This window comes from Muntiacus reevesi, chromosome 2 (genome assembly GCF_963930625.1).
Source record: "Muntiacus reevesi chromosome 2, mMunRee1.1, whole genome shotgun sequence".
Taxonomy (NCBI): Eukaryota; Metazoa; Chordata; class Mammalia; order Artiodactyla; family Cervidae; genus Muntiacus; species Muntiacus reevesi.
Window position 1 is genome coordinate 94028537 of NC_089250.1, and position 27609 is coordinate 94056145.

At 40.0% G+C, this 27609-nt stretch overlaps 1 protein-coding gene across 7 annotated transcripts in view; it reads left to right on the top strand.

Annotated features, from left to right (window-relative positions):
* BICC1 (BicC family RNA binding protein 1) overlaps positions 1 to 27609 on the top strand; it is a 477034-nt gene that overhangs the window by 398649 nt on the left and 50776 nt on the right. For all 7 annotated transcript variants that reach the window (XM_065922373.1, XM_065922368.1, XM_065922369.1 and 4 more), the window contains 4 exons: positions 15131 to 15210; positions 24723 to 24881; positions 26400 to 26453; positions 27252 to 27446. In XM_065922373.1, the coding sequence (XP_065778445.1) occupies positions 15131 to 15210; positions 24723 to 24881; positions 26400 to 26453; positions 27252 to 27446 (488 nt within the window). The remainder of the gene's footprint in view (positions 1 to 15130; positions 15211 to 24722; positions 24882 to 26399; positions 26454 to 27251; positions 27447 to 27609) is intronic.

Here is a 27609-nt window from a genome sequence, read left to right on the forward strand (position 1 = left end):
TTTGGATTTTCTCAAGCTGATAGCTCTTTCCTACCAACTGATAAAGAGTCCATATGCTTCATCCTGGGATGTGAATTCACCCTTTCCTTGCATTCAGCAGGAACTTGCCTGAAGTGTTCATCACCAAAGAGGTGCAGACACCTCATTCCAGTCACTGGCAAATAGTTGAACTGAAAATGTCTTGAGGAACTTGCTATACTTTCTTGTCTTTGATTTGCCTGTGTCATTCATGCCACTGTCAAGTCAAGAATACAATTTCTCTGTTGAGTATTATTTCATTCTTCTGACTGGAATTTTGATAGGAAGTTATTTAGGGTCATCATGGTATGTAAATTGATTGTAGATAACAGTGGTGAAAATCAGGTCTTTGAATTTAAAATACATTTGGTTTTTCACATCTCAGTGTCCAGCCCTCTTCTCTTCTAGTTGACTCGTGAGGAGATTAATTTGTTTTAGAAGTTTATTTTTATTTTCGGCTGTGCTGGGTCTTGGTCGCTGCACAGGCTTTTCCTCTGTTTGTGATGATGCACTTCTCACTGCAGTGGCTCCTCTGTCGCAGAGCATGGGCCCTCGGGCACGCGGGCTTCGGTAGCTGTGGCGCACGGGCTCAGCTGCTCCTCAGCAAATGGGCTCCTCCTGGATCAGGCGTGGAACCTGTGTTTCCTGCATTGGCTGGTGGATTCTCTGCCACAGAGCCACTAAGGAAGCCCAGTTTTTTGTTGTTGTTGTTGTTTGTTTTAAAATAAGATAAATAAGCATGAGCTTCTGCCTTACCCTAAAGCATCATAGTTGTTTAGGAACTACTTACAAGTGAATTTGTTATAATATTCGCCTGTTAGGACAGTTCAACAACAGTTTGCCTTAAATACTTACAGCTTGGACTCTTCTACCCCTGTCCAAATATACTCCTTTCCCTTTTATTTTAATTCTAACACAGTTTATTGGAATTCTTGTTGTCAAAGAGCATTCCTTGAAAGAATCTGGAGTATCACTGGTTACAGAATAAGCTACAAGTGCATTGATTTCCTGTTACTCTGTTTCATTCTTTTCAAGTTATTCCCGGTCAGGTTGGATGAGGTTTTCTCTCTGGATAAAATATATATCTTTACTTTAAAAAGGTGATACTGGTATGTATTTGACCCATATCATACTTTATTTTTTTCTGCTGAAAAGGAAAGTGTTTCTCAGGAAGTTACAGGGAAACTCTTTTAATTTCACAGAAATACACGAGCTGTGGCCAGTTGACCATAAGTTTAATCCACTTTTGCTGATCAGCAAACCGACTTTCCATCCTAAAGAAAAGGTGATCAGAATAGCAGACATGGATGGCTTCTAGCTATGAATAGTGATGTAGCTCAGTAGGGTGCGAGGCAGAACCCTCGTCCCTCTGGGCTTGTCACTGCACATGGTTTATGCTTACAAGCTCCATCTGCAGGAGGTGACAGTGGGGTGAGCACTGAATTTCATCTACTGTGACACACAATTCCAGATTCCCAGAGTGTGTGGCACAAAAGGCCAGCTCGAGCTGCCATCTCTGAAGCCACTTGTGGGTCTGTCAGCAAGGTTTGGGGTCAAATCTTCTTCTATTCAGAGGCAGAACACAATTTCAGACTCACTTGTGTTTCCCTCCTGTATCTTCTGCTTCTTGGAAACATTTTAGATGGTGGTATCTTTGGTGTGACCAAGGGAAAAGGAGACGGGGGTGGCAGAGGATGAGATGGTTCAACAGCATCACTGACTCAATAGACATGAATCTGAGCAAACTCTGGGAGAGAGTGAAGGGACAGATGACCCCAGTGGACCACAGTCCATGGGGTTTCAGAGTTGGACATGACTTAGTGATTGAACAGTAACAACAACAACAAATCTTTGGTGTGAGCCACTTATCATGAGATCCTAGAAAATTGGAAAATAAACTTGTTCAGGTTATTTTTATTTAAGAATATGATAGTATTGTTTTACACTAAAGAAATTTAGATTTATGAAACATTATATAAATGGTCTGACCAAATTCCGCCCCCCACCCATTTTTTTTTTAAGAAAGTACACTCCGGAGATTTCAGTAGATTCACTGACCTTTCAAGATAACAGAGATTGTTTATGCTGAATTGGGATTTCAGAACTTAGCATCATGACAGTAGAATCTATGACTATTCCTCACAGCATGAATGGACTCGTAGCCTCGGCAGGGTCAAAGACCTTAAACCATAAGAGCTGCTCTGTGGCATCTGCTGGCTTTTCCTAGCATCTCCCCAATGTGATCCAAGTCAAACCAGTGCCCTTGAGATGCCTGGGGATTTTTCTGAGATGTATGTTGGCTGTTGGACAAAATTCTTATCCTCGAACCAAAGTTTTCCTTCCATAAAAAATTTGGCCTTTACTACTTGGAACTACTCGCCAACGGAGGATATATTCCCAGTGTTTGGAGGGAATTTCAGAGGAAGCTGAAATTCTCTGCCTGTCAACACTGACCTACTCCTAACAGCGTTGACAGACCTGTCCCCAGCCAACATCCTTGGTTAGTCAGGTTTAAAGGCTAAGACTTTTTAGGAAGAACACAAAATAAAAGGGAAGAGAGTTCCAAGCCAGGAGAAAGTGAATTCTGCCCTGTACTCTCTCCTTATGGGTTTAAGGCCAGGTTGACCATTTTGTTCATTTGTATGTGTTCAGTTGCTCAGATGTGTCTGACTCTCTGCGGCCCCATGGACTGTAGCCTGTCTGGCTCCTCTGTCCATGGGATTTTCCAGGCAAGAATACTAGAATGGTTGCCACTTTGCACTCCAGGGGATCTTCCTGACCCAGAGGTTGAACCTGAGTCTGTCTCTTGTGTCTCCTGCATTAGCAGGCAGATTCTTTAGTCATTCTGATCACCTGGGAAGCCCTGTTTATTTGTAGAAATGTACCAAAAGCCATCCTGATTTTAGGCTATGATATGGAATATTCCCCTATAAACAGATATGCAGTTCTAATATGATGTTTTTATTTGGGGGTATTGTGAGTGGGAGGACTGAGGTTAGTCAAACGAAGGACTTTCTGTCTATCTTTTTTTCTGTCCAAGGGAGCATGCTGACAATGAAAGCATTGCTTTGAATTTTTCTGATTGAAGTTTCACTCAACAGCACTCAAACTGTGGAAGCAGGAAAGTAGTTACAAATAGATCATTGGTGAAACATCAATGGCTTCAGCTCCTCATGTGTCAATAGCACCTTACTTTCTGCAGCATAATATTGAATAAATACAGTGAAATGGCTGATGTGAGCATATTCTTTAGATTTTTGCTGTGGGATAGGAATGAAACAGAAAGGAGGTTTAAACTTGAGGAGAGAAGAAAAAGATAGTAAAATATCCTCTGATGTTTCCAGGATCGGCACTATTTCCAAGGATGGGAAACCAGAGAGGAGACACCAGAGTTCTAAGAGATAATCTTTTTAAAACCATAACTTAAGCTCAAATAAACACAAACTCTTTGAAATATTTATCTTTCTGAAAATATGATATTTAGCATGTTCTTATGAAAACATTTGTTGTCTTACCAAGTCCTTATGAATTTCCAGATGGAGTCATAAAAAGCCTGTGTTGCCCAGAGGTTTGGCTATTTTTCATGATACACATACAGTGTACTCACATCAAACCCATGTTCATACAGCTTCATATTCCTTATGGAAGGTTGGATCACTGTAAAGTCTTCCTGTCTTCCATAGGATGACACCAGAGAGCTGTGAGCAGATTAATGGGGCAGGAATCTAAAAAACAAAAATCTGGACAAATATTTGACAGTTTTCTGTACTTTTATAGAGGTGCTAAGATCAGAATATTTGAAATCAAAGCTATGTTGGAAAGTGCAGGGCATATGGTCACCATGGATGTGAGGTTTCGACTCTTTCCACAGATTTACATCTCCTCTCTCTGTATTCTGCCATCTCCCCAAAATAGGGGAGCCATCAATCTATTCCACAACAGTTTGCTGAGAATCTACTTATTTGGCACTGTTCAGTTCAGTTCAGTCACTCAGTCGTGTCTGGCTCTTTGTGACCCCATGGACCGCAGCACGCCAGGCCTCCCTGTCCATCACCAACTCCTGGAACCCACCCAAATTCATCTCCATTGAGTCAGTGATACCATCCAACCATCTTATCCTCTGTTGTCCCCTTCTCCTGCTGCCCTCAGTCTTCCCCAGCACCAGGGTCTTTTCAAATGAGTCAATTCTTCACATCAGGTGGCCAAAGTATTGGAGTTTCTAGCTTCAGCATCAGTCCTTCCAATTAACACCCAGGACTGATCTGCTTTAGGATGGACTGGTTAGATCTCCTTGCAGTCCAAGGGACTCTCAAGAGTCTTCTCCAACACCACAGTTCAAAAGCATCAATTCTTCGGCACTCAGCTTTCTTTATAGTTCAACTCTCACATCCATACACGACCACGGGAAAAACCATAGCCTTGACCAGACAGACCTTTGTTGGCAAAGTAATGTCTCTGCTTTTTAATATGCTGTCTAGGTTGGTCATAACTTTCCTTCTGAGGAGTAAGCATCTTTTAATTTCATGGCTGCAGTCACCATCTGCAGTGATTTTGGAGCCCCCCAAAATAAAGTCAGCCACTGTTTCCCCATCTATTTGCCATGACGTGATGGGACCAGATGCCATGATCTTAGTTTTCTGAATGTTGAGCTTTAAACAAACTTTTTCACTTTCCTCTTTCACTTTCATCAAGAGGCTCTTTAGTTCTGCTTCACTTTCTGCCATAAGGGTGGTGTCATCTGCATTTCTGAGGTTATTGATATTTCTCCCAGCAATCTTGATTCCAGCTTGTACTTCCCTCCAGCCCAGCATTTCTCATAATGTACTTTGCATATAAGTTAAATAAGCAGGGTGACAATATACAGCCTTGACATACTCCTTTTCCTATTTTGAACCAGTCTGTTGTTCCATGTCCAGTTCTAAGTGTTGCTTCCTGACCTGCATACAGATTTCTCAAGAGGCAGGTCAGGGGGTCTGGTATTCCCATCTCTTTCAGAATTTTCCACAGTTTATTGTGATCTACATAGTCAAAGGCTTTGACATCGTCAATAAAGCAGAAATAGATGTTTTTCTGGAACTCTCTTGCTTTTTTGATGATCCAGCTGTGGAAGTGACAAAATCCATTAAAACAATCCCTCTATCCAGAGAGCTTAAGGGTCGATTCAACAGCAATCAGTATTATTTTTAGAGTAATGTCTTCAAACGTTCATGCCTGAATGAGAGTGGTCCTACAAAGCCATTAGTGCTGGGGAAGAGGAGTCTACATACTTATTTCCTATTTTTCCACCATCCTCCAAGAGTCCTTTTCCTTGTTTTTATGTTTATTAATACAGTTCATACTTTGATTTTTCATCTCTCCATTAAGTATTTCGAGAACGGGTCTGAGTGACACCATAGTCCTTTATGGTGGTACATGGACCAAGCTTGAATGGTAACTGTAACACTCATTGAAAGCAGGAGTAATATTTCAGGCTTTGAGATGAGAGCATTAAGTTCAACCTGGAAGAAGAGCTCATGTCTTGTTAGATGCCTTTAAGCAAGAGCGAAGAGGGGAAGTACTATGGCTGCTTTAGCAGTCTAAACCAGAATTTTGTTATCTTTTCCTTTGTACTTCAGAGACTTGATTTTTTTTTTTTAAAGATCCATATTCAAAATGAGAGCTGCTTTGAGCCCTGGAGACAGTTACATGCTACTAGTGATTATACTGTCTTTGTTGTGTTCATTGATAATTTATATTTCTTGCCACTAGATGGTGCTCTTTCACTTTGAAATATATTTGCATTTTAAAATGAGTCTTTTTTGCTTTTTGTTTATTGTTCTGTTGATGCAGAGATGGTGGAAAATCAAATTCCTTCTTAAATCGGATCTGAGGTTTCCTGTCCCTATACAGATGCATAGGAATTTTAATGTGATTATGCAACCTTTAATGTAATAAGTTTTCAGATTGTCATAGCACTCAATACATGCTGTTAATATGTTTTGTAAGAAAATACACTTTTTTCCCTATGGAAGCATTTTATGTTCCATATACTTGGCTGATACATAAGAGGCTACAGTTGCATGTCTTATGTGGCTTGATCTGCTGTGTCCTATGCTCGATTAAGGAATCACTTGGGAAAACAACAAAATGCTGACTGCTGGGTCCTAGAGACCTGGAACCTGAGTTTTAGAAAGTGATTCTGATGAGCAGAATTGTTTGAGACACACCAGGCTGCAATCTCCACTGTGGCAGTAAGCACTTCTAGGGGACACTAATGACAGAGTGTCTGCCTACCAAACTACCAAAGTTCAAGATGGTTGAGACCAAAATTTTTAATGTAGACAGCTCTGTGTGAATATTGCCTCTAGGAGTCTTAATGGGTATAATACAAATAGTTAAAGAGAATGGAAATGACAATCAACTCCAGTATTATTGCCTAAAGAATCCCAAGGACAGAGGAGCCTGGCAGGCTACAGTCCACGGGGTCGCGAAGAGTCAGACATGATTTAGCAACTAACACTTTCACTTGGTTTACGTAAGTGTGTTGAAGTTGGCGAGAGTCTTACACAAACAAGATGGTCTCTATTAGGATGGAAGCATGAATGGACGCAGGTAGGAGCAAGCAGACAGAACATTGTGTGTGGAAGCTCTCCCAGCTTGCAGGGGTTGGACAGCCATTTTGCCCTACCTTTTTTTTTTTAGCCCCTCTCCTTAAATACCTGATACTTCAGTTCAGTTGCTCAGTTGTGTCCGACTCTTTGCGACCCCATGGACTGCAGCACGCCAGGTCTCCCTGTCCATCACCAACACCTGGAATTTACTCAAACTCGTGTCTATTGAGTTGGTGATGCCATCCAAAAATCTCATCTTCTTTCGTCCCCTTCTCCTCCTGCCTTCAATCTTTCCCAGCGTCAGGCTCTTTTCAAATGAGTCAGTTCTTCACATCAGGTGGCCAAAGTATTGGAGCTTCAGCTTCAATATCAGTCCTGCCAAAGAACATTCAGGACTGATTTCTTTTAGGATGGACTGGTTGGATCTCCTTGCAGACCAAAGGACTCTCAAGAGTCTTCTCCAATACCACAGTTCAAAAGCATCAATTCTTTGGCACTTAGCTTTCTTTATAGTCCCAACTCTCACATCCACACACGACCACTGGAAAAACCGTAGCCTTGACTAGACGGACCTTTGCTTTGCAAAGTAATGCCTCTGCTTTTTAATATGCTGTCTAGGTTGGTCATAACTTTCCTTCTGAGGAGTAAGCGTCTTTTAATTTCATGGCTGCAGTCACCATCTGCAGTGATTTTGGAGCCCCCCCCCCCAAATAAAATCTGCCACTGTTTCTACTGTTTCTCCATCTATTTGCCATGAAGTGATGGGACCAGATGCCATGATCTTAGTTTTCTGAATGTTGAGCTTTAAGCCAACTTTTTCACTCTCCTCTTTCACTTTTATCATGAGGATCTTTAGTTCTGCTTCACTTTCTGCCATAAGGGTGGTGACATCTGCATTTCTGAGGTTATTGATATTTCTCCTGGCAATCTTGATTCCAGCTTGTACTTTCCTCCAGCCCAGCATTTCTCATAATGTTTTCTGATAAGTTAAATAAGCAGGGTGACAATATACAGCCTTGATGTACTCCTTTTCCTATTTTGAACCAGTCTGTTGTTCCATGTCTAGTTCTAACTGTTGCTTCCTGACCTGCATACAGGTTTCTCAAGAGGCAGGTCAGGGGGTCTGGTATGCCCATCTCTTTCAGAATTTTCCACAGTTTATTGTGATCCACACAGTCAAAGGCTTTGACATAGTCAATAAAGCAGAAATAGATGTTTTTCTGGAACTCTCTTGCTTTTTTGATGATCCAGCGGATGTTGGCAATTTGATCTCTGGTTCCTCTGCCTTTTCTAAAACCAGCTTGAACATCTGGAAGTTCACAGTTCATGTATTGTTGAAGCCTGGCTTGGAGAATTTTGAGTATTACTTGGCTAGCATGTGAGATGAGTGCAATTGTGCGGTAGTTTGCATTCTTTGCCTTTAACTTTCTCTGGGATTGGAATGAAAACTGACCTTTTCCAGTCCTGTGGCCACTGCTGAGTTTTCCAAATTTGCTGACATATTGAATGCAGCACTTTAACAGCATCAACTTTCAGGATTTGAAATAGCTCAACTGGAATTCCATCACCTCCACTAGTTTTCTTTGTAGTGATGCTTCCTAAGGCCCACTTGACTTCACATTCCAGGATGTCTGGCTCTAGGTGAGTGTGAGTGATCATACCCTCATGATTATCTGGGTCGTGAAGATCTTTTTTATACAGTTCTTTTGTGTTTTCTTGTCACCTCTTCTTAATATCTTCTGCTCCTGTTAGGTCCATACCATTTCTGTCCTTTACTGTGCCCATCTTTGCACGAAATGTTTGTTCCCTTGGTATCTCTAATTTTCTTGAAGAGATCTCTGGTCTTTCCCATTCTCTTGTTTTCTTCTATTTCTTTGCATTGATCACTGAGGAAGGCTTTCTTAGCTCTCCTTGCTATTCTTTGGAACTCTGCATTCAGTTGGGAATATCTTCCTTTTCTCCTTTGCTTTTGGCTTCTCTTCTTTTCACAGCTATTTGTAAGACCTCCTCAGACAGCCATTTTGCCTTTTTGCATTTCTTTTTCTTGGGGATGGTCTTGATCCCTGTCTCCTGTACAGTGTCATGAACCTCCGTCCATAGTTCATCAGGCACTGTCTATCAGATCTGGTCCCTTAAATCTATTTCTCCCACTATATAATTGTTAGGGATTTGATTTAGGTCATACCTGAATGGTCTAGTGGTTTTCCCTACTTTGTTCATTTTAAGTCTGAATTTGGCAATAAGGAGTTCATTATCTGAGCCACAGTCAGCTCCTGGTCTTATTTTTGCTGACTGTATAGAGCTTCTCCATCTTTGGTTGCAGAGAATATATCAGTCTGATTTTGGTGTTGACCATCTGGTGATGTCCATATATAGAGTCTTCTCTTGTGTTGTTGGAAGAGGGGGTTTGCTATGACCAGTGCATTCTCTTGGCAGAACTCCATTAGCCTTTGCCCTGCTTCATTCTGTACTCCAATGCCAAATTTGCCTGTTACTCCAGGTGTTTCTTGACTTCCTACTTTTGCATTCCATTCCTGTCTAATGAAAATGACATCTTTTTTGGGTGTTAATCCTAGAAGGTCTTGTAGGTCTTCATAGAACAGTTCAACTTCAACTTCTTCAGCATTACTGGTCAGGACATAGACTTGGATTACTGTGATATTGAATGGTTTGCCTTAGAGAGAATCAGAAGTCATTCTATTGTTTTTGAGACTACATCTATGTACTGCATATCGGATTGTTTTTTTTACTATGAGGGCTACTCCATTTCTTCTAAGGGATTCTTGCCCACAGTAGTAGATTTAATGGTCATCTGAATTAAATTCACTCATTCCAGTCCATTTTAGTTCGCTGATTCCTAAAATGTCGATGTTCACTTTTGCCATCTCCTTTTTGATCACTTCCAATTTGCCTTGATTCATGGACCTAACAGTCCAGGTTCCTATGCAGTATTACTCTTTGCAGCATTGGACCTTGCTTCAATCACCAGTCACATCCACAACTGGGTGTTGTTTTTGCTTTGGATCCATCTCTCCATTCTTTCTGGAAGTATTTCTCCACTGATCTCCAGTAGCATATTGGGCACCTACCAACTTGGGGAGTTCATCTTTCAGTGTCCTATGTTTTTGCCTTTTCCTACAGTTCATGGAGTTCTCAAGGCAGGAACACTGAAATGGTTCGCCATTCCCTTCTCTAGCAGACCACATTTTGTCAGAACCTGATACTTGCATATTTTAGAAAGTTTTAACCAACATTGAGGTCTTTAATCTTCACAACATCCCTTTGACAGGGCATCTGTCAGAGAGAGGGATTAGAGAACAGGCTGAGGAGAGGTGCTGAGCCCAGGGCAGCCATAGGAGGCACAGTCTGGGGAGAGAGAGGGGCTGGAGTGTGGGCACTGATTCAGATTGAAGCCAGCTGCTGGGAGGTCTCCCCGGGAGGCCAGATTCATTCCTAGGCTCTGAAGCTCCCTGTGTACTCTTGCTGATTAGGATTGCTTCATCCTGGTCCTGAGGGTGGGGAACTTTAGAAAATGGTTTCCTCCTCCTTTCCATCCTTCTGTTTCTCTATCTCCTTCTCTTTCAGTCACACCTTATGAATCTGAAACTCAGTGAAACTATGAGCCATGCCGTGTAGGGTCACCGAAGACGGATGGGTAACGGTGGATAGTTCTGATAAAACGTGGTCCACTGGAGAAGGGAATGACAAACCACATCAGTATTCTTGTCTCGAGAACCCATGAACAGTAGAAAAAGGCAAAAAGATAGGACACTGAAAGATGAACACCCCAGGTCGGTAGGTGCTCAATATGCTACTGGAGCTCAGTGGAGAAATAACTCCAGAAAGAATAAAGAGATGGAGCCAAAGTGAAAACAACACCTGGTTGTGGATTTAACTAGTGATGGCAGTAAAGTCTGATGCTGTAAAAAGCAATATTGCATAGGAACCTGGAATGTTAGGTCCATGAATTAAGGTAAATTAGAAGTGGTCAAACAGGAGATGTAAAGAGTGAACATTGGTATTTCAGGAATCAGCGAACTAAAATGGACTGGAATGGGTGAATTTAATTCAGATGACTATTAAATCTACTACTGTGGGCAAGAATCCCTTAGAAGAGATGGAGTAGCCCTCATAGTCAACAAAAGAGTCCGAAATGCAGTACTTGGGTGCAATCTCAAAAATGACAGAGTGAACTTCGTTTGTTTCCAAGGCAAGCCATTGAATATCACAGTAATCCAAGTCTATGCCTACCGGTAATGCTAAAGAAGCTGAAGGTCAACGGTTCTGTCAAGACCTACAAGACCTTCTAGAGCTAACACACAAAAAAGATGGCCATATCATCATATTGGAATGGAATGCACGAGTAAAAAGTAAAGAGATACCTGGAGCAACAGGCAAATTTGGCCTTGGAGTACAGAAGGAAGCAGGGCAAAGGCTAACAGAGTTTTGACAAGAGAAAACACTGGCCATAGAAAACATCCTCTTCCAACAACACAAAAGAAGACTGTACACATGGACATCACCAGATGGTCAACACTGAAATCAGATTGATTATATTCTTTGCAGCCAAAGATGGAGAAACTCTTTCCTGTCAGCAAAAACAAGACCAGGAGCTGACTGTGGCTCAGATCATGAACTCCTTATTGCCAAATTCAGACTTAAATTGACCAAAGTAGGAAAAACCACTAGCCCATTCAAGTATGACCTAAATCAAATCCCTTATGATTATACACTGGAAGAACAAATAGATTCAAGGAATTAGATCTGATAGACAGAGTGTCTAAAGAACTATGGACGGAAGTTTGTGACATTGTACAGGAGGCAGTGATGAAGACCATCCCCAAGAAAAAGAAATGCAAAAAGGCAAAATGGTTGTCTGAGGAGGCCTTACAAATAACTGAGTAAAGAAGAGAAGTGAAAGGCGAACGTGAGGAAAGTAAAGAAAGTAAGTAAAGAAAGAAAGTAAAGAAAGTGAAAAGGAAAGATTATACCCATCTGAATGCAGAGTTCCAAAGAATAGCAAGGAGAGCTAAGAAAGCCTTCCTCAGTGATCAATGCAAAGAAATAGAGGAAAACAACAGAATGGGAAAGACTAGAGATCTCTTCAAGAAAATTAGAGATACCAAGGGAACATTTCATGCAAAGATGGGCTCAATAAAGGACAGAAATGGTATGGACCTAACAGGAGCAGAAGATATTAAGAAGAGGTGGCAAGAAAACACAGAAGAACTGTATAAAAAAGATCTTCACGACCCAGATAATCATGAGGGTATGATCACTCACACTCACCTAGAGCCAGACATCCTGGAATGTGAAGTCAAGTGGGCCTTAGGAAGCATCACTACAAAGAAAGCTAGTGGAGGTGATGGAATTCCAGTTGAGCTATTTCAAATCCTGAAAGATGATGCTGTGAAAGTACTGTATTCAATATGTCAGCAAATTTGGAAAACTCAGCAGTGGCCACAGGACTGGAAAAGGTCAGTTTCCATTCCAATCCCAAAGAAAGGCAATGCCAAAGAATGTTCAAACTACCACACAATTGCACTCATCTCCCGTGCTAACAAAGTAATGCTGCAAATTTTTCAAGTTGGGCTTCAGCAGTATGTGAACCATGAACTTCCATATGTTCAAGGGGGAATTAAGAAATGCCAGAGGAACCAGAGATCAAATTGCCAACATCTATTGGATCATAGAAAAGCAAGAGAATTCCATAAAAACATCTACTTTTGCTTTATTGATTATGCCAAAGCCTTTGACTGTGTAGATCACAACAAACTGTGGAAAATTCCCATCCTAAATAGATGAGAGTATCAGACCACCTGGCCTGCCTCTGGAGAAATCTGTGTGCAGGTCAAGAAGCAACAGTTAGAACTGGACATGGAACAACATACTGGTTCCAGATCTGGAAAGGAGTACATCAAGACTGTATACTGTCACCCTGCTTATTTAACTTATATGCAGAGTACATCATGAGAAATGCTGGGCTGGATGAAACACAAGCTGGAGTCAAGATTGCTGGGAGAAATATCAGTGACCTCAGATATGCAGATGACACCACTCTTATGGCAGAAAGTGAAGAGAAACTAAAGAGCCTCTTGAAGAAAGTGAAGGAGGAGAGTGAAAAATCTGACTTAAAACTCACATTCAGAAAACTAAGATCATGTCATCCGGTCCTATCACTTCATGGTAAATAGATGGGGAAACAATGGAAACAGTGACAGACTAGTTTCTTGGACTTGAAAATCACTGCAGGTGCTGACTGCAACCATGAAGTTAAATCATGCTTGCTCTTCGTAAGGAAAGCTATGACAAACCTAGACAGCATATTAAAAAGGAGAAACAGTACTTTGCTGACAAAGGTCCATCTAGTCAAAGCTATGGTTTTTCCATTAGTCATGTATGGATATGAGAGTTGGACTATAATGAAAGCTGAGTGCTGAAGAATTGATGCTTTTGAACTGTGGTGTTGGAGAAGACTCTTGAGAGTTCCTTGGACTGCAAGGAGATCCAACCAGTCCATCCTAAAGGAAATCAATCCTGGATATTCATTGGAAGGATTGGTGCTGAAGCTGAAACTCCAATAATTTGGCCACCTGATATGAAGAACTGACTCATTGGAAAACATCCTGATGCTGGGAAAGATTGAAGGCAGAAGGAGAAGTGGTCGAAAGAGTGACATGATTGGATGGTGTCACCGATTTGATGGACCTGAGTTTGAACAAGTTTCAGGAATTGGTGATGGACAGGGAAGCCTGGTGTAATGCAGTCCATGGGGTCACAAAGAGTTGGATATGCCTGAGTGTCTGAACTGAACTGAACTGATGAATCATGGCCTTGATGACTGTGAGGTGGAGATGGAAGGGTTAAATCACAATATGAGGAAATATGTGTAGTTTGATAAAATCTACAGTGAGTCGTTTTGCTTATCCTAGTTTATCCTGGTTTAGAAGAACTCACTTCATGGCAAATAGGTGGGGAAAAATGGAAACAATGGCAGACTTTATTTTCCTGGGCACCAAAATCACTGTGGATGGTTACTGCAGCCATGATGTTCAAAGGCACTTGCTCCTTTGAGGAAAAGCTATGACAAACCTACACAGCATATTAATAAAGAGTCATCGCTCTGGCAACAAACGGCCATCTAATCAAAACTATGACATTTCCAGTAGTCATTACAAATGTGAGATTTGAGTCATAAAGAAGGTGGAGTGCAACTTTTTAATATGCTTTTTAATATGCTGTGTAGGTTTGTCATAGCTTTTCCTTCAAGGACCAAGTGTCTTTGAATATCATGGCTGCAGTCACCATCCACAGTGATTTTAGAGACCAAGATAATAAGGTCTGTCACTGTTTTCATTTTTTATCCACCTATTTGCCATAAAGTGGTGGGATCAGATACCATGATATTAATTTTCTGAATGTTGAGAAAAGCTAGCCTTTTCGCTCTTTTCTTTCACTTTCATCAAGAGGCTCTTTACATCTAATATACTAGATTATTTATTTATTTGACTGATTTTTACCTCCCTGCACAAGTCTATAAGGTCCATGTGGACAGATGGCTTTCTTTATTTGATCGTGGCATATAGGATATTAGTTCCACCACCAGGGATCAAACCAGCACCCCCTCCATTGAAAATGTGAGACTGCTGGAGAAGCATAGTAGAGGTTCAGAAAATCTTTACTGAATGAATGAGTGGTTTCCTGCAGACATAGTGTATACTTAGTCACTTACTTAGTACTAATTCTGAACAAATGTTAAATATTCCTGAATGAAGATTGTTTTTTTCCTGTCAACTTTGGCCTATAAGAATATCTCCTAAATGTCACATTATTTAAAGTATGGATCCAGAGTTGGAAGACACTGGATTGTAATAAACATCCCCTGAATGGTTTTCTGGGCCAAGTAGCTAAACTGCTTTGTGCCTTAGTTTCCTTTGCAGACAACCTCACAAAATTGTGGTGTACAACACTTATTATTGTCTGTTTCATTTTAACTATTGTACTGTGAAGTGGTACTTCATTGTGGGGTTTTTTTTTAATTGAAAAATGCTTTATTTTTAGAGATGTCACCACTGAAATTTAAAATAGGCAGTATATTCACTATATAAAGAAATTGCTTTACAATACTGGTAGTTAAAAAAGAAAAAAGCAAACCATGGTGTAGATTGAATGATTCAGTGCATTTCAAGCCTTTAGAACAGGGCCTGGAATGTACCAAGAGATGAAGTAATAAATTGAATATATAGACTCCTCACTTGTTTAAAAAATAATTTTATGATATACTTATTTTGCAATTAAATTTAAAGTTAAATAGGTTAGCCAGTGTTCAGAAGGAAAAAAAGCATAGATAAATGCACAGTTTGAGTATTTTACGTATTTCTGTTTTTATTACAGTGACAACACATTTAGCATGAATCAAATATTGAATGTATCATGGAATCGTTTTTTCTTATATTGTAACATAAGTTTTAAAACAGGGCTTAGGGGTTTCATATGAGCTCTTTTTTCTTGATTTCTTACAGATCCCCATATTAAGGTTTCTGGAAAGAAAGAAGATGTTAAGGAAGCCAAGGAAATGATCATGTCTGTCTTAGACACAAAAGTAAGTGAATGTTAAAGACACTCAGATGTCAGAACCTTGTCTCTGCAAAGGGCTAATTCGTGCTGTTATGAAAGAAACATTTGGAGAAGAAAAACCAGGAGAAAGTAATGGCGGGTTTTAAAATAAGCACGTGATTCTATAATGGATGTAAAGGTCTGTTTCAGATTTGCATACGTTCTCTCAGGTTGGGTAATTGAATAATACTTTCTCTCTCTCTCTCTCTCTCTATATATATATATATATATATGTATATATACTTAAATACATAATATGTATATGTATATATGTGTTTATGTATAAGTGCCTATGTGTGTATATGCCATCTTCAGAAATAGACACTGATCTTGATTAATATAGAGCAAGTAATAAAGAATGCAAGAATTTACAAAATTCGCTTTTATAATATCAGTGGAAAACCAAAATTGTGTTCTGTATAGCATTGTGTGTGTGATGGCATGAAATCTGACAATGTGTCTGGTATGTTCTCTCTCTACAAGTACCTGTAGAGAGACAATAGAGAAATGAAAATATTTAAAAATATATACTTGTTTCTGTGAATTTATTTTAATAAACACTTCTAAATCACTTACTCTATGCCAGGCACTTAGCTACATTATTTATAAATATTAATTTGTTCAATCCTCATAACAAACTCAGGAAAGAGATATTAGGGAGTTTACACAGTATATAATAGCTGATGAGTGGGGAGGTGGGGTTCAAATCCAGTCTGTCTGGTCCTTAACCACTATTTTTGCCATCTAGTGTTTCATTGAAATTATTTCTAATCTGTTCCTCCCTGTTTTTTTGTTCCTTATTGTTGCTGTTGTACTTTTTAAAGAAAATAATTATTCATCCTATAATTCTTAAAAATTTTGCAATATCCAAAAAAGTTTATCTATTTTCATTTTTTCTTTTTCATTTTTTTATTAGTTGGAGGCTAACTACTTTACAGTATTGTAGTGGTTTTTGCCATACATTGACATGAATCAGCCATGGATTTACATGTGTTCCCCATCCTGAACCCCCCTCCCACCTCCCTCCCCATCCCATCCCTCTGGGTTATCCCAGTGCACCAGGCCTAAGCACTTGTCTCATGCATCCAACCTGGACTGGAGATCTGTTTCACACTTGATAATATACATGTTTCGATGCTATTCTCTCAGATCTTCCCACCCTCGCCTTCTCCCACAGAGTCCAAAAGTCTGCTCTATACATCTGTGTCTTTTTTTCTGTCTTGCATGTAGGGTTATAGCTACCATCTTTCTAAATTCCATATATATGCGTTAGTATACTGTATTGGTGTTTATCTTGCTGGCTTACTTCACTCTGTATAAAGGGCTCCAGTTTCATCCACCTCATTAGAATTGATTCAAATGTATTCTTTTTAATGGCCAAGTAATATTCTATTGTGTATATGTACCACAGCTTTCTTACCCATTCGTCTGCTGATGGGCATCTAGGTTGCTTCCATGTCCTGGCTATTATAAACAGTGCTGCAATGAACATTGGGGTGCACGTGTCTCTTTCAGTTCTGGTTTCCTTGGTGTGTATGCCCAGGAGTGGGATTGCTGTATGTGTATGTGTATGCTGTATGCTGTATATATGTGTATGTGTGTATGCCCAGGAGTGGGATGACAGTTCTATATCCAGTTTTTTAAGGAATCTCCACACTGTTCTCCATAGTGGCTGTATATAGTTTGCACTCCCACCAACAGTGTAAGAGGGTTCCCTTTTCTCCACACCCTCTCTAGCATTTATTGCCTGTAGACTTTGGAATAGCAGCCATCCTGACTGGCCTGTAATGGTACCTCATTGTGGTTTTGATTTGCATTTCTCTGATAATGAGTGATGTTTAGCATCTTTTCATGTGTTTGTTAGCCATCTGTATGTCTTCTTTGGAGAAATATCTGTTTAGATCTTTGGCCCATTTTTTTTAATTGAGTCATTTATTTTTCTGGAATTGAGCTGCAGGAGTTGCTTGTATACTTTTGAGATTAATCCTTTGTCTCTTGCTTCGTTTGCTATTATTTTCTCCCATTCTGAAGACTGTCTTTTCACCTTGCTTATAGTTTCCTTTGTTGTGCAAAAGCTTTTAAATTTTATTAGGTCCCGTTTGTTTATTTTTGCTTTTATTTCCAATATTCTGGGAGATGGGTCACAAAGGATCTTGCTGTGATTTATGTCAGAGAGTGTTTTGCCTATGTTCTCCTCTAGGAGCTTTATACTTTCTGTTCTTACATTTATATCTTTAATCCATTTTGAGTTTATTTTTGTGTATGGTGTTAGAAAGTGTTTTAGTTTCTTTATTTCACAAGTGGTTGACCAGTTTTCCCAGCACCACTTGTTAAAGAGGTTGTCTTTTTTTCCACTGTATATCCTTGCCTCCTTTGTCGAGGATAAGGTGTCCATAGGTATGTGAATTTATCTCTGGGCTTTCTATTCTGTTCCATTGATCTATATTTCTGTCTTTGTGCCAGTACCATACTGTCTTGATGACTGTGGCTTTGTAGTAGAGCCTGAAGTCAGGCAGGTTGATTCCTCCAGTTCATTCTTCTTTCTCAAGATTGCTTTGGCTATTCGAGGTTTTTTGTATTTCCATACAAATTGTGAAATTATTTGTTCTAGTTCTGTGAAAAATACTGTTGGTAGCTTGATAGGGATTGCGTTGAATCTATAGATTGCTTTGGGTAGTATAGCCATTTTGACAATATTGATTCTTCCAGTCCATGAACATGGTATATTTCTCCATCTGTTTGTGTCCTCTTTGATTTCTTTCATCAGTGTTTTATAGTTTTCTATATATAGGTCTTTTGTTTCTTTAGGTAGATATACTTCTAAGTATCTTATTCTTTTTGTTGCAATGGTGAATGGTATTGTTTCCTTAATTTCTCTTTCTGTTTTCTCATTGTTAGTGTATAGGAATGCAAGGGATTTCTGTGTATTAATTTTATATCCTGCAACTTTACAATATTCATTGATGAGCTCTAGTAATTTTTTGGTAGTCTTTAGGGTTTTCTATGTAGAGGAGCATGTCATCTGCAAACAGTGAGAGTTTTACTTCTTCTTTTCCTATCTGGATTCCTTTTATTTCTTTTTCTGCTCCGATTGCTGTGGCCAACACTTCCAAAACTACGTTGAATAGTAGTGGTGAGAGTGGGCACCCTTGTCTTGTTCTTGTCTTTAGGGGAAATGCTTTCAATTTTTCACCATTGAGGATAATGTTTGCTGTGGGTTTGTCATATATAGCTTTTATTATGTTGAGGTATGTTCCTTCTATTCCTGCTTTGTGGAGAGTTTTAATCATAAATGGATGTTGAATTTTTTCAAAGGCTTTTTTTGCATCTATTGAGATAATCATATGGTTTTTATCTTTCAATTTGTTAATGTGATGTATTACATTGATTGATTTGTGGATATTAAAGAATCCTTGCATTCCTGGGATAAAGCCCACTTGGTCATGATGTATGATCTTTTTAATATGTTGTTGGATTCTGTTTGCTAGAATCTTGTTAAGGATTTTTGCATCTATGTTCATCAGTGATATTGGCCTGTAGTTTTCTTTTTTTGTGGCATCTTTGTCTGGTTTTGGTATTAGGGTGATGATGGCCTCATAGAATGAGTTTGGAAGTTTACCTTCTTCTGCAATTTTCTGGAAGTGTTGGGGTAAGTTGAGTGTTAGCTCTTCTCTAAATTTTTGGTAGAATTCAGCTGTGAAGCCATCTGGTCCTGGGCTTTTGTTTCCTGGAAGATTTCTGTTTACAGTCTCAATTTCTGTGCTTGTGATGGGTCTGTTAAGATCTATTTCTTTCTGATTCAGTTTTGGAAAGTTATACTTTTCTAAGAAGTTGTCCATTTTATTAGCATATAGCTGGTGGTAGTCTCTTATGATCCTTTATATTTCAGTGTTGTCTGTTGTGATTTCTCTATTTTCATTTCTAATTTTGTTGATTTGGTTCTTCTCCCTTTGTTTCTTGATGAGTCTGCCTAACGGTTTGTCAATTTTGTTTATCTTTTCAAAACACCAGCTTTTAGCTTTGTTGATTTTTGCTATGGTCTCTTTTGTTTCTTTTGCATATATTTCTGCCCCAATTTTTAAGATATCTTTCCTCCTACTAACCCTGGGGTTCTTCATTTCTTCCTTCTCTAGTTGCTTTAGGTGTAGAGTTAGGTTATTTATTTGACTTTTTTTCTTGTTTCTTGACATATGCCTATATTGCTATGAACCTTCCCCTTAGCACCGCTTTTACAGTATACCATAGGTTTTGGCTTGTTGTGTTTTCATTTTCATTCGTTTCTATGCATATTTTGGTTTCTTTTTTGATTTCTTCTATGATGTGTTGGTCATTCAGAAGTGTGTAAATAACATGCTTCCATATGTTTGAATTTTTAATAGTTTTTTTTTTTTTTCCTGTAATTGAGATCTAATCTTACTGGATTGTGGTCAGAAAAGATGACTGGAATGATTTCATTTTTTTGAATTTACCAAGGCTATATTTATGGCCCAGGATGTGATCTGTTCCGGAGAAGTTTCCGTGTGCACTTGAGAAAAAGGTGAAATTGATTGTTTTGGGGTGAAATGCCCTATAGATATCAATTAGGTCTAGCTATTCCATTCTGTCATTTAAAGTTTGTGTTTCCTTGTTCATTTTCTGTTTATTTGATCTATCCATAGGTGTGAGTGGGGTATTAAAGTTTCCTACTATTATTGTGTTATTGTTGTTTTCCCCTTTCATAGTTGTTAGCATTTGCCTTACATATTGCGGTGCTCCTATGTTGGGTGCATATATATTTATAATTGTTATATCTTCTTGGATTGATCCTTTGATCATTGTTTAGTGTCCTTCTTTGTCTCTTTTCAAAGCCTTTACTTTAAAGTCTATTTTATCTGCTATGAGTATTGCGACTCCTGCTTTCTTTTGATCTCCGTTTGCGTGAAATGTTTTTTCCAGCCCTTCACTTTCAGTCTCTATGTGTCCCTTGTTATGAGGTGGGTCTCTTGTAGACAGCATATACAGGGGTATTGCTTTTGTATCCGTTCAGCCAGTTTTTGTCTTTTGGTTGGGGCATTCAACGCATTTACATTTAAGGTAATTATTGATAAGTAAGGTTGTGTTGCCATTTACTTTGTTGTTTTGGGTTTGTGTTTATACAACCTTTCTGTGTTTCCTGTCCTAGAGAAGATCCTGTAGCATTTGTTGAAGAGCTGCTTTGGTGGTGCTGAATTCTCTCAGCTTTTGCTTGTCTGTAAAGTTTTTGAATTCTCCTTCATCTCTGAATGAGATCCTTGCTGGGTACAGTAATCTGGGTTGTAGCTTATTCTCTTTCATTGCTTTCAGTATGTCCTGCCATTCCCTTCTGGCCTGGAGGGTTTCTATTGATAGATCAGCTGCTATCCTTATGGGAATCCGTTTGTGTGTTATCTGTTGTTTCTCCCTTGCTGCTTTTAATATTTGTTCTTTGTGTTTGATCTTTGTTAATTTGACTAATATGTGTCTTGGGGTGTTTCGCCTTGGGTTTATCCTGTTTGGGACTCTCTGAGTTTCTTGGAAATGTGTGACTATTTCCTTCCCCATTTTAGGGAAGTTTTCAGCTATTATCTCCTCAAGTATTTTCTCATGGCCTTTCTTTTTATCTTCTTCCTCTGGGACTCCTATGATTCGAATGTTGGGGCGTTTCACATTGTCCCAGAGGTCCCTGAGGTTGTCCTCATTTCTTTTGATCCTTTTTTCTTTTTTCCTCTCTGCTTCATTTATTTCCACCATTTTATCTTCTACCTCACTTATCCTATCTTCTGCCTCCATTATTCTACTGTTGGTTCCCTCCAGAGTGTTTTAATCTCATTTATTGCATTATTCATTTTTAATTGACTCTTTTTTATTTCCTCTAGGTCATTGTTAAACATTTCTTGCATCTTCTCAATCCTTGTCTCCAGGCTATTTATCTGTAACTCCATCAAGATTTTGGATCTTTTTATTATCATTATTCTCAATTTTTTTTCAGGTAGATCCCCTATCACCTCCTCTTTTGTTTGGCTTGGTGGACATTTTTCATGTTCCTTTACCTGCTGGGTATTTCTCTGCCTTTTCATCTTATTTAGATTGCTGTGTTTGGGGTGGCCTTTCTGTATTCTGGTAGTCTGTGTTTCCTTTTTATTGTGGAGCTTTCTGCCAGTGGGTGGGGTTGGACGATTGGCTTGTCAAGGTTTCCTGGTTAGGGAAGCTTGCGTCTGTGTTCTGATGGGTAGAGCTGGATTTCTTCTCTCTGGAGTGCAACGGAGTGTCCAGTAGTGAATTTTGAGATGGGTGTATGGGTTTGGTGTGACTTTGGGCAGCCTGTATATTGTCGCTCAGGGCTATGTTCCTGCGTTGCTGGAGAATTTGCGTGGAATGTCTTGCTCTGGAACTTATTGTCTCTTGGGTGGTGGTTGGTTTCCGTGTAGGTATGGAGGGCTTTGGATTATCTCTTATTAATTAATGTTCCCTGTAGTCAGGAGTTCTCTGGTGTTCTCAGGTTTTGGTCTTAAGCCTCCTGCCTCTGGATTTCAGTCTCATTCTTCCAGTTGCCTCAAGACTTCTCCATCCATACAGCACTGATAATAAAACTTCTAGGTTAGTGGTGAAAAGATTCTCCACAGTGAGGGACACCCAGAGAGGTTCACAGAGTTACATGAAGAAGAGGAGATGTAGGGAGGAGATAGAGGTGAGCAGGAGGAGAAAAGGAGGGATTCAAGAGAAGAGAGACAGATCTAGGTAGTACTCTGTTCTCTAAGTGTTCTCTGCAGCCCAGAAAACCCAGAGATTCACAGAACTGGATTGAGAAGAGAAGGGGGAGGGAGGAAATAGAGGTGATCTGGGGTAGAAAAGGAGAGTCAAAAGGGGGAGACAGTAATCAAACCAGTAATCACACTCCTGAGTAAAAATGGGTAGTGAAGATTGGATTCTTAAATGCCCAAAGTTTATAACAAATACTGAAAAACAAAGATTAAAAATCTAGAGTAGAGGTTAGCCTCTTAAAAATACAATATTAAAAAAACAAAAACATAAAAAGTTTAAGAAATACATATGAAGGTCACTTTAAAAATAGGGTTCTTTTTTTTTTTTTTTGCAAGGTTATAGTGGGTTATAAAAATGAAAATTAAGGAGTGATGGAGGAATAAAAAAAAGAAAAAAAAATTTTTTAATTAAATATAGTAATGTAAAAATATCCAGGAATTTCTTTGGAGCTGTTGCGGTCAGTGTGGGTTCAGTTCAGTTTCAGATCGTTCCTTTTTCCAGCTTATACTTCTCAATATCCATAGGCCCCTTCTAGTGTAGTTGGTGTTGACCACAGGGATTTTAATCTGTTGCACCTGTCACTTCTAACGCGGTTCCCTTTGTTTATTTGGCTTCTTTTTGCCGGTCTCTACAGTGTCTAATTTCCGCCCCGACAGAAGCGGGGGGAGGTGGTCTCTCGTTTAGGCTCGCTTGTTCAGTTGCTGTGGGGAGGGAGGGGCGCTGCAGACACACATCCCTGGCGTGTGTGGGGAGCGCTCGCAGTCTTCCGGCCACACTGGGTTTGCCCCGCTCACGGCGCGTGTGCTTTCCCCGTCTACACTGCTCAGGCTCCAGGCTGCCCTACAGGGAGCGGGCCCTGAGTCGCGTGCACTTCCCAGGCCCAAGCCGCTCAGGTTCAGGTTCTGGGGTACTCCGCAAAGGCGCAGACTCGGTTGGGCCTGCGTTTTGTGCCTTCCCCGCCCGAGCAGCTCAGGCCACCAGGAGCTTGAGGAGCGCACTCTCTTCAGGTGCAGTGCGGCTTCTCCCCTCCCGGCCCCAGCCTCAGTTTCCAGGCGCGGAGGTCCAGTGCGCCCTGTGTCTCTTCTGGGAGCTGATCTCTGGCTGCGACCCTCCCGGCGGATGTCAACCACCCAGAATCTCAGGAAGTCTTTGGTTAGAAACTGGAACCCTGTTTGCAGTTTGGTAGGGGATGCAGTCTCTGGGGCTGAGTTTACCCCTTTCTGGCTTTGGCTGGCGCCCGCCTCCCCCCTGCCTCCTGCCTCTGGCAGGGGATGGGCCGGTCCGCAGCCAACTAGCTCTTCTCTGTCCTTAGTTCTGTTTGTTTGCAGGTTAATTCTCTCTCTCTCTCTCTTGCTATCCCACAGTTTAAGTTGCTATCTCACGTAAGCTCCCTCAGGGCATTCAGATCCAGTTCTTACCCTAAGCAATGCCACCCGCTCCTCTCCGTTCAGCCCCCACTTGCTGGTGGCGGATGCGGGCGTCTGCGGTACTTTTCTGCTGGGAGTTGCTTTTAGGCTTGTAATCTGTGCGTTTTATTTAATTTTCTTCCTGGTTAGGTTGCTTTCCGAGATTTGAAAACTTCCCCCAGACCCGCAGGTGAGAAGGTTTCCTGGTGTTTGGAAACTTTCTCTATTAAGACTCCCTTCCAGGGACCGATCTCTGTCCCTAACTCTTTTGTCTCTCTTTTTATCTTTTATATTTTGTCCTACTTCCTTTCGAAGACAGTGGCCTCTTTTCTGGGTGCCTGATGTCCTCTGCTAGCGATCAGAAGTTGTTTTGTGGAGTTTGCTCAGCGTTCAAGTGTTCTTTTGATGAGTTTGTGGGGGAGAAAGTGGTCTCCCCATCCTATTCCTCTGCCATCTTAGCTCCTCTCTGCCTTTTTTCTTTTTTAGTGGTTAACTAAAATAACTAAGTTTAAAAACCAAAGTATTTAATGGATCTAATTTTAAAATTTAAGAATTCAGAAAGTGTACAACTACTGATCTTTTTAAAATCTTGCTGTATTTTGACTTTTTAATTTTACTTTGTAAGGACTGAAGAATTTCAATATCAATTTTATAAATGAGAAAACATTTCATGTTAGTCTTTATAATTTTATGGCACTACTTTTCCCCAAATTAAATACATGAATTACAGTCTGCCTATAATTATACTCTGTACTGGTTTACTTAAGCATTTTACTCCTGGAGATGTATACTTTGTGATTTCTTCCTCACTCTTCTTCTTACCTGCAAGAATAATTTACCTACTTTGTAACATTTGACATACAGTGATAGAGAAGTTGTGAAAATGTTTGTAAATACTTTTTATTCAGTTTTGAGCTTTATTTTTGTTTCTAGTTTTCTGTCACTGTTCAGCATTTCTACTAACTTACATTTATTCACTCTTGCAATTTTTTCACCTGTTTTTCAGTTATTTGAATTCATTTTCATGAATAATATCTATTTGTAATTGTAACTAATTTGGCTTGAATACTACTGTCCAAAAAAATTATCTTGGTAAAGAGTATATCTTGCTATTTCTTCTGACAGATTTGTCTTTAAATGAAACAGTTTTTATGAGCAAGGATAGATAGATAAAAATTGAAAAATTTATAGATCAAGATGATCTTAAGAAATCTGGAAGAACTTTCACTGGGTCACTTTTTGTTAATCCTGTTCCCTTGGGGTAAACGTGTTTTTTTACGAGTTGTCCTTTCCTTTTTCATACATCAAGAAATAATACGTTATTTCCACTTAGAGCAATCGGGTCACCTTGAAGATGGATGTCTCACACACAGAACATTCTCATGTAATCGGCAAAGGGGGCAACAATATTAAAAAGGTGATGGAAGAAACAGGATGCCACATCCACTTCCCAGACTCCAACAGGAACAATCAAGCAGAAAAAAGCAACCAGGTGCTGGGACTTTTCACGTGACATTTTATGGGGCAGATTAAAGCTTGGAATTCCTGTGTGTGCATCTTTTGGGGGAGATGAGAACAAAAGAGTACTTGTGAAGATGGTGTGTAGTATAGATTTTATGTCCCCCTCTAAGGAGATTGAAAGTGCTCAGCTTTTTTTCAAGAGATGCATTGTAGGTGGGCCTTAAATTCTTAATCTCTAAATGGTTGGTAGAAGAGAGGGAAGGTTGTCATGGCAACATTAAATGAAATCCTTCCAGAAAAGCTCAGAAGGCATGTGAGTTAGGAAAGGACCTGAAAGCTCGCCTGGTCCAGGCACCTACTGATAGCTGGGATTCTGTCTGCAGCATCACACAAATGCTCCTCCAGGCTACCCCAGGTCACCTTCTGAGAGGCGATGTGCAAGTGTCCGACTTTCTCACATTGGCTGAATTATGTCTCTATTTTATGCCCCCCTCCGTTTTTTCTTTTTTTCTAGTTCTTGGGTTTGGAAACAAATGGAGCTCATGCGTCTACATCAAAATGCTGTCAGTACTTGAAGAGCAGATAGTGTTCTTTGTATTATTTGGAAGTTTTCTCTCCTCTAATCACGATATTAGAACCTGGGTGGCTCAGGGGTAAAGAACACGCTTGGCAGGGCAGGAGACCCGGGTTCAATCCGATTCCTAGGTTGGGAAGATGCCCTGGAGGAGGAAATGGCAACCGACTCCAGTATTCTTGTCTAGGGAATCTCATGGACAGAGGAGCTTGGTGGGCTCCAGTCCATGAGGTTGCAAAGAGTTAGACGCAATTTAGCAACTCAACAGCAGAGAAACTGTGTTGGCCACAAATATGAGTAAGACACAGTCTTTTCTCTGTGGGGACTGATGGTGACAGTGGCACATATAGACAAGGAACTCGATAGAAAACGATGGTAAAAAGGAAGAGCAGTAATTATCTGACAACATGGTGTGGGCTTGACCCATTAGAGTGCTGTCCTGGAGCCCCACCCTCTCGCCCTAATGCCAAGAGTGATTCCTCAATTGATGAATCATAGGAAAGCCTAGAAGATCCTGAGAAAGGGCTGGTGGAGCAACAGTGTTTTTTGCCAACCAGCATGTAAGTAGTTCATTACTTTGTGAACATAGTGTGGCAGTATCATTGCACATTGATGCCCATCTCGTGTGCAAAGAGTTTAAACAAAAGGGGGGAATTGCAGTGGGCACAAGAAAATGTTTCCCAAGAAAATGGGAAGTGGGTGGGAGGCCCCTGTAGGCTGGGAGGTTTTAGGTAACTCCAGGAGGTAATGTTGATCAACTGACACAGATCACCAGAGCTTGTTAAAATGCAGATTCTGATTAAGTAGGTCTGGGTTGGTGCCTGAGATCCTTCATTATTAACAAACTCCAAGATAAAGACAATGCTGCACAATGCTATTTTATCCTGGATGACACTTTGAGTAGTGAGGGAGTAGATAACTGAGAAAGTGGATGTGGATTCAAGAACAATAAATCTGTGTTTTTTACTTTTGCAGGTATCTATAGCAGGACAACCAGCAGGAGTAGAATCTGCCCGAGTTAGAATTCGGGTAAGTATTGATTCTTTTTTTGTACAATAAAGCAATGTCAGTGATGTTGGCATTATAAAGCAATACAAATATTGTAATTTATCAATTTATAACCAGATCATGTGTTCAACATGTAGGAAAGAGTGATGAAAGTTGTTTTAATGTCTCGAAGATGCTTTTTAGAGATGGTCTGAATTTTACCTGGCTCTGTTGCTCTGATGGTTTTGAAATGATCAAAAAGATGCCTGAGGAAAAATGCCACAGGCAATTCAAGTTATAAACTCTCAGGTTTTGCAGAAGTCTCCTTCCATTTAAAAACTTCAGATAGCCTACCCAAGCTTATGGCTGTAATAAAAGCATTATGTTTTTTAAAAAATCTTAAATTATTGAAGGATGATTGCTTTACAATGTTGTGTTAGTCTACTGCACAGTGAAGTAAATAATCTATACGTGTGTGTGTGTGTATATATATATATATATCTGCCCTCATCTTGAGAAAAATCCCATCTTGAGAAAAGAATGAATGAATTACACATATCTCTAAATGAATGGGCTTCCCTAGTGGCTTAGAATGTAAAGAATCTGCCTGAAATGCACGAGACCCAGGTTTTATCCCTGGGTTCAAAAGATTCCCTGGAGGAGGGCATGGCTACCCACCCCAGTATTCTTGCCTGGAGAATTCCACCGACAGAGGAGCCTGGTGGGCTGCAGTCCTTGGAGTTGCAAAGTGTCAGACATGACTGAGTGACTAACACTTTCACTTTCAGTAACTATGCAATGACCTAACTATCTGCTCTGGGTTCTATGATTTCGTTTTAGGAGCTGCTTCCTTTGGTGCTGATGTTTGAGCTGCCAATTGCTGGAATTCTTCAACCAGTGCCTGATCCTAATTCCCCCTCTATTCAGCACATATCACAAATGTACAACATTTCAGTGTCATTTAAACAGCGGTCCCGAATGTATGGTGCTACAGTGATAGTACGGGGGTCTCAGAATAACACAAGCGCTGTGAAGGTGAGTGGTGTGGGTCATTCCAAACATTGTAGGTATATGAATCATGTGAGTTTTATTTTTAAAGGATTTTAAGACAAATTCATTTTCTGGAGTTTTCTTTCCTCATATTACATTCTGGTTCCCATTTTTATTTATTTATTTAAAAAATATTTGCTTATTTGGC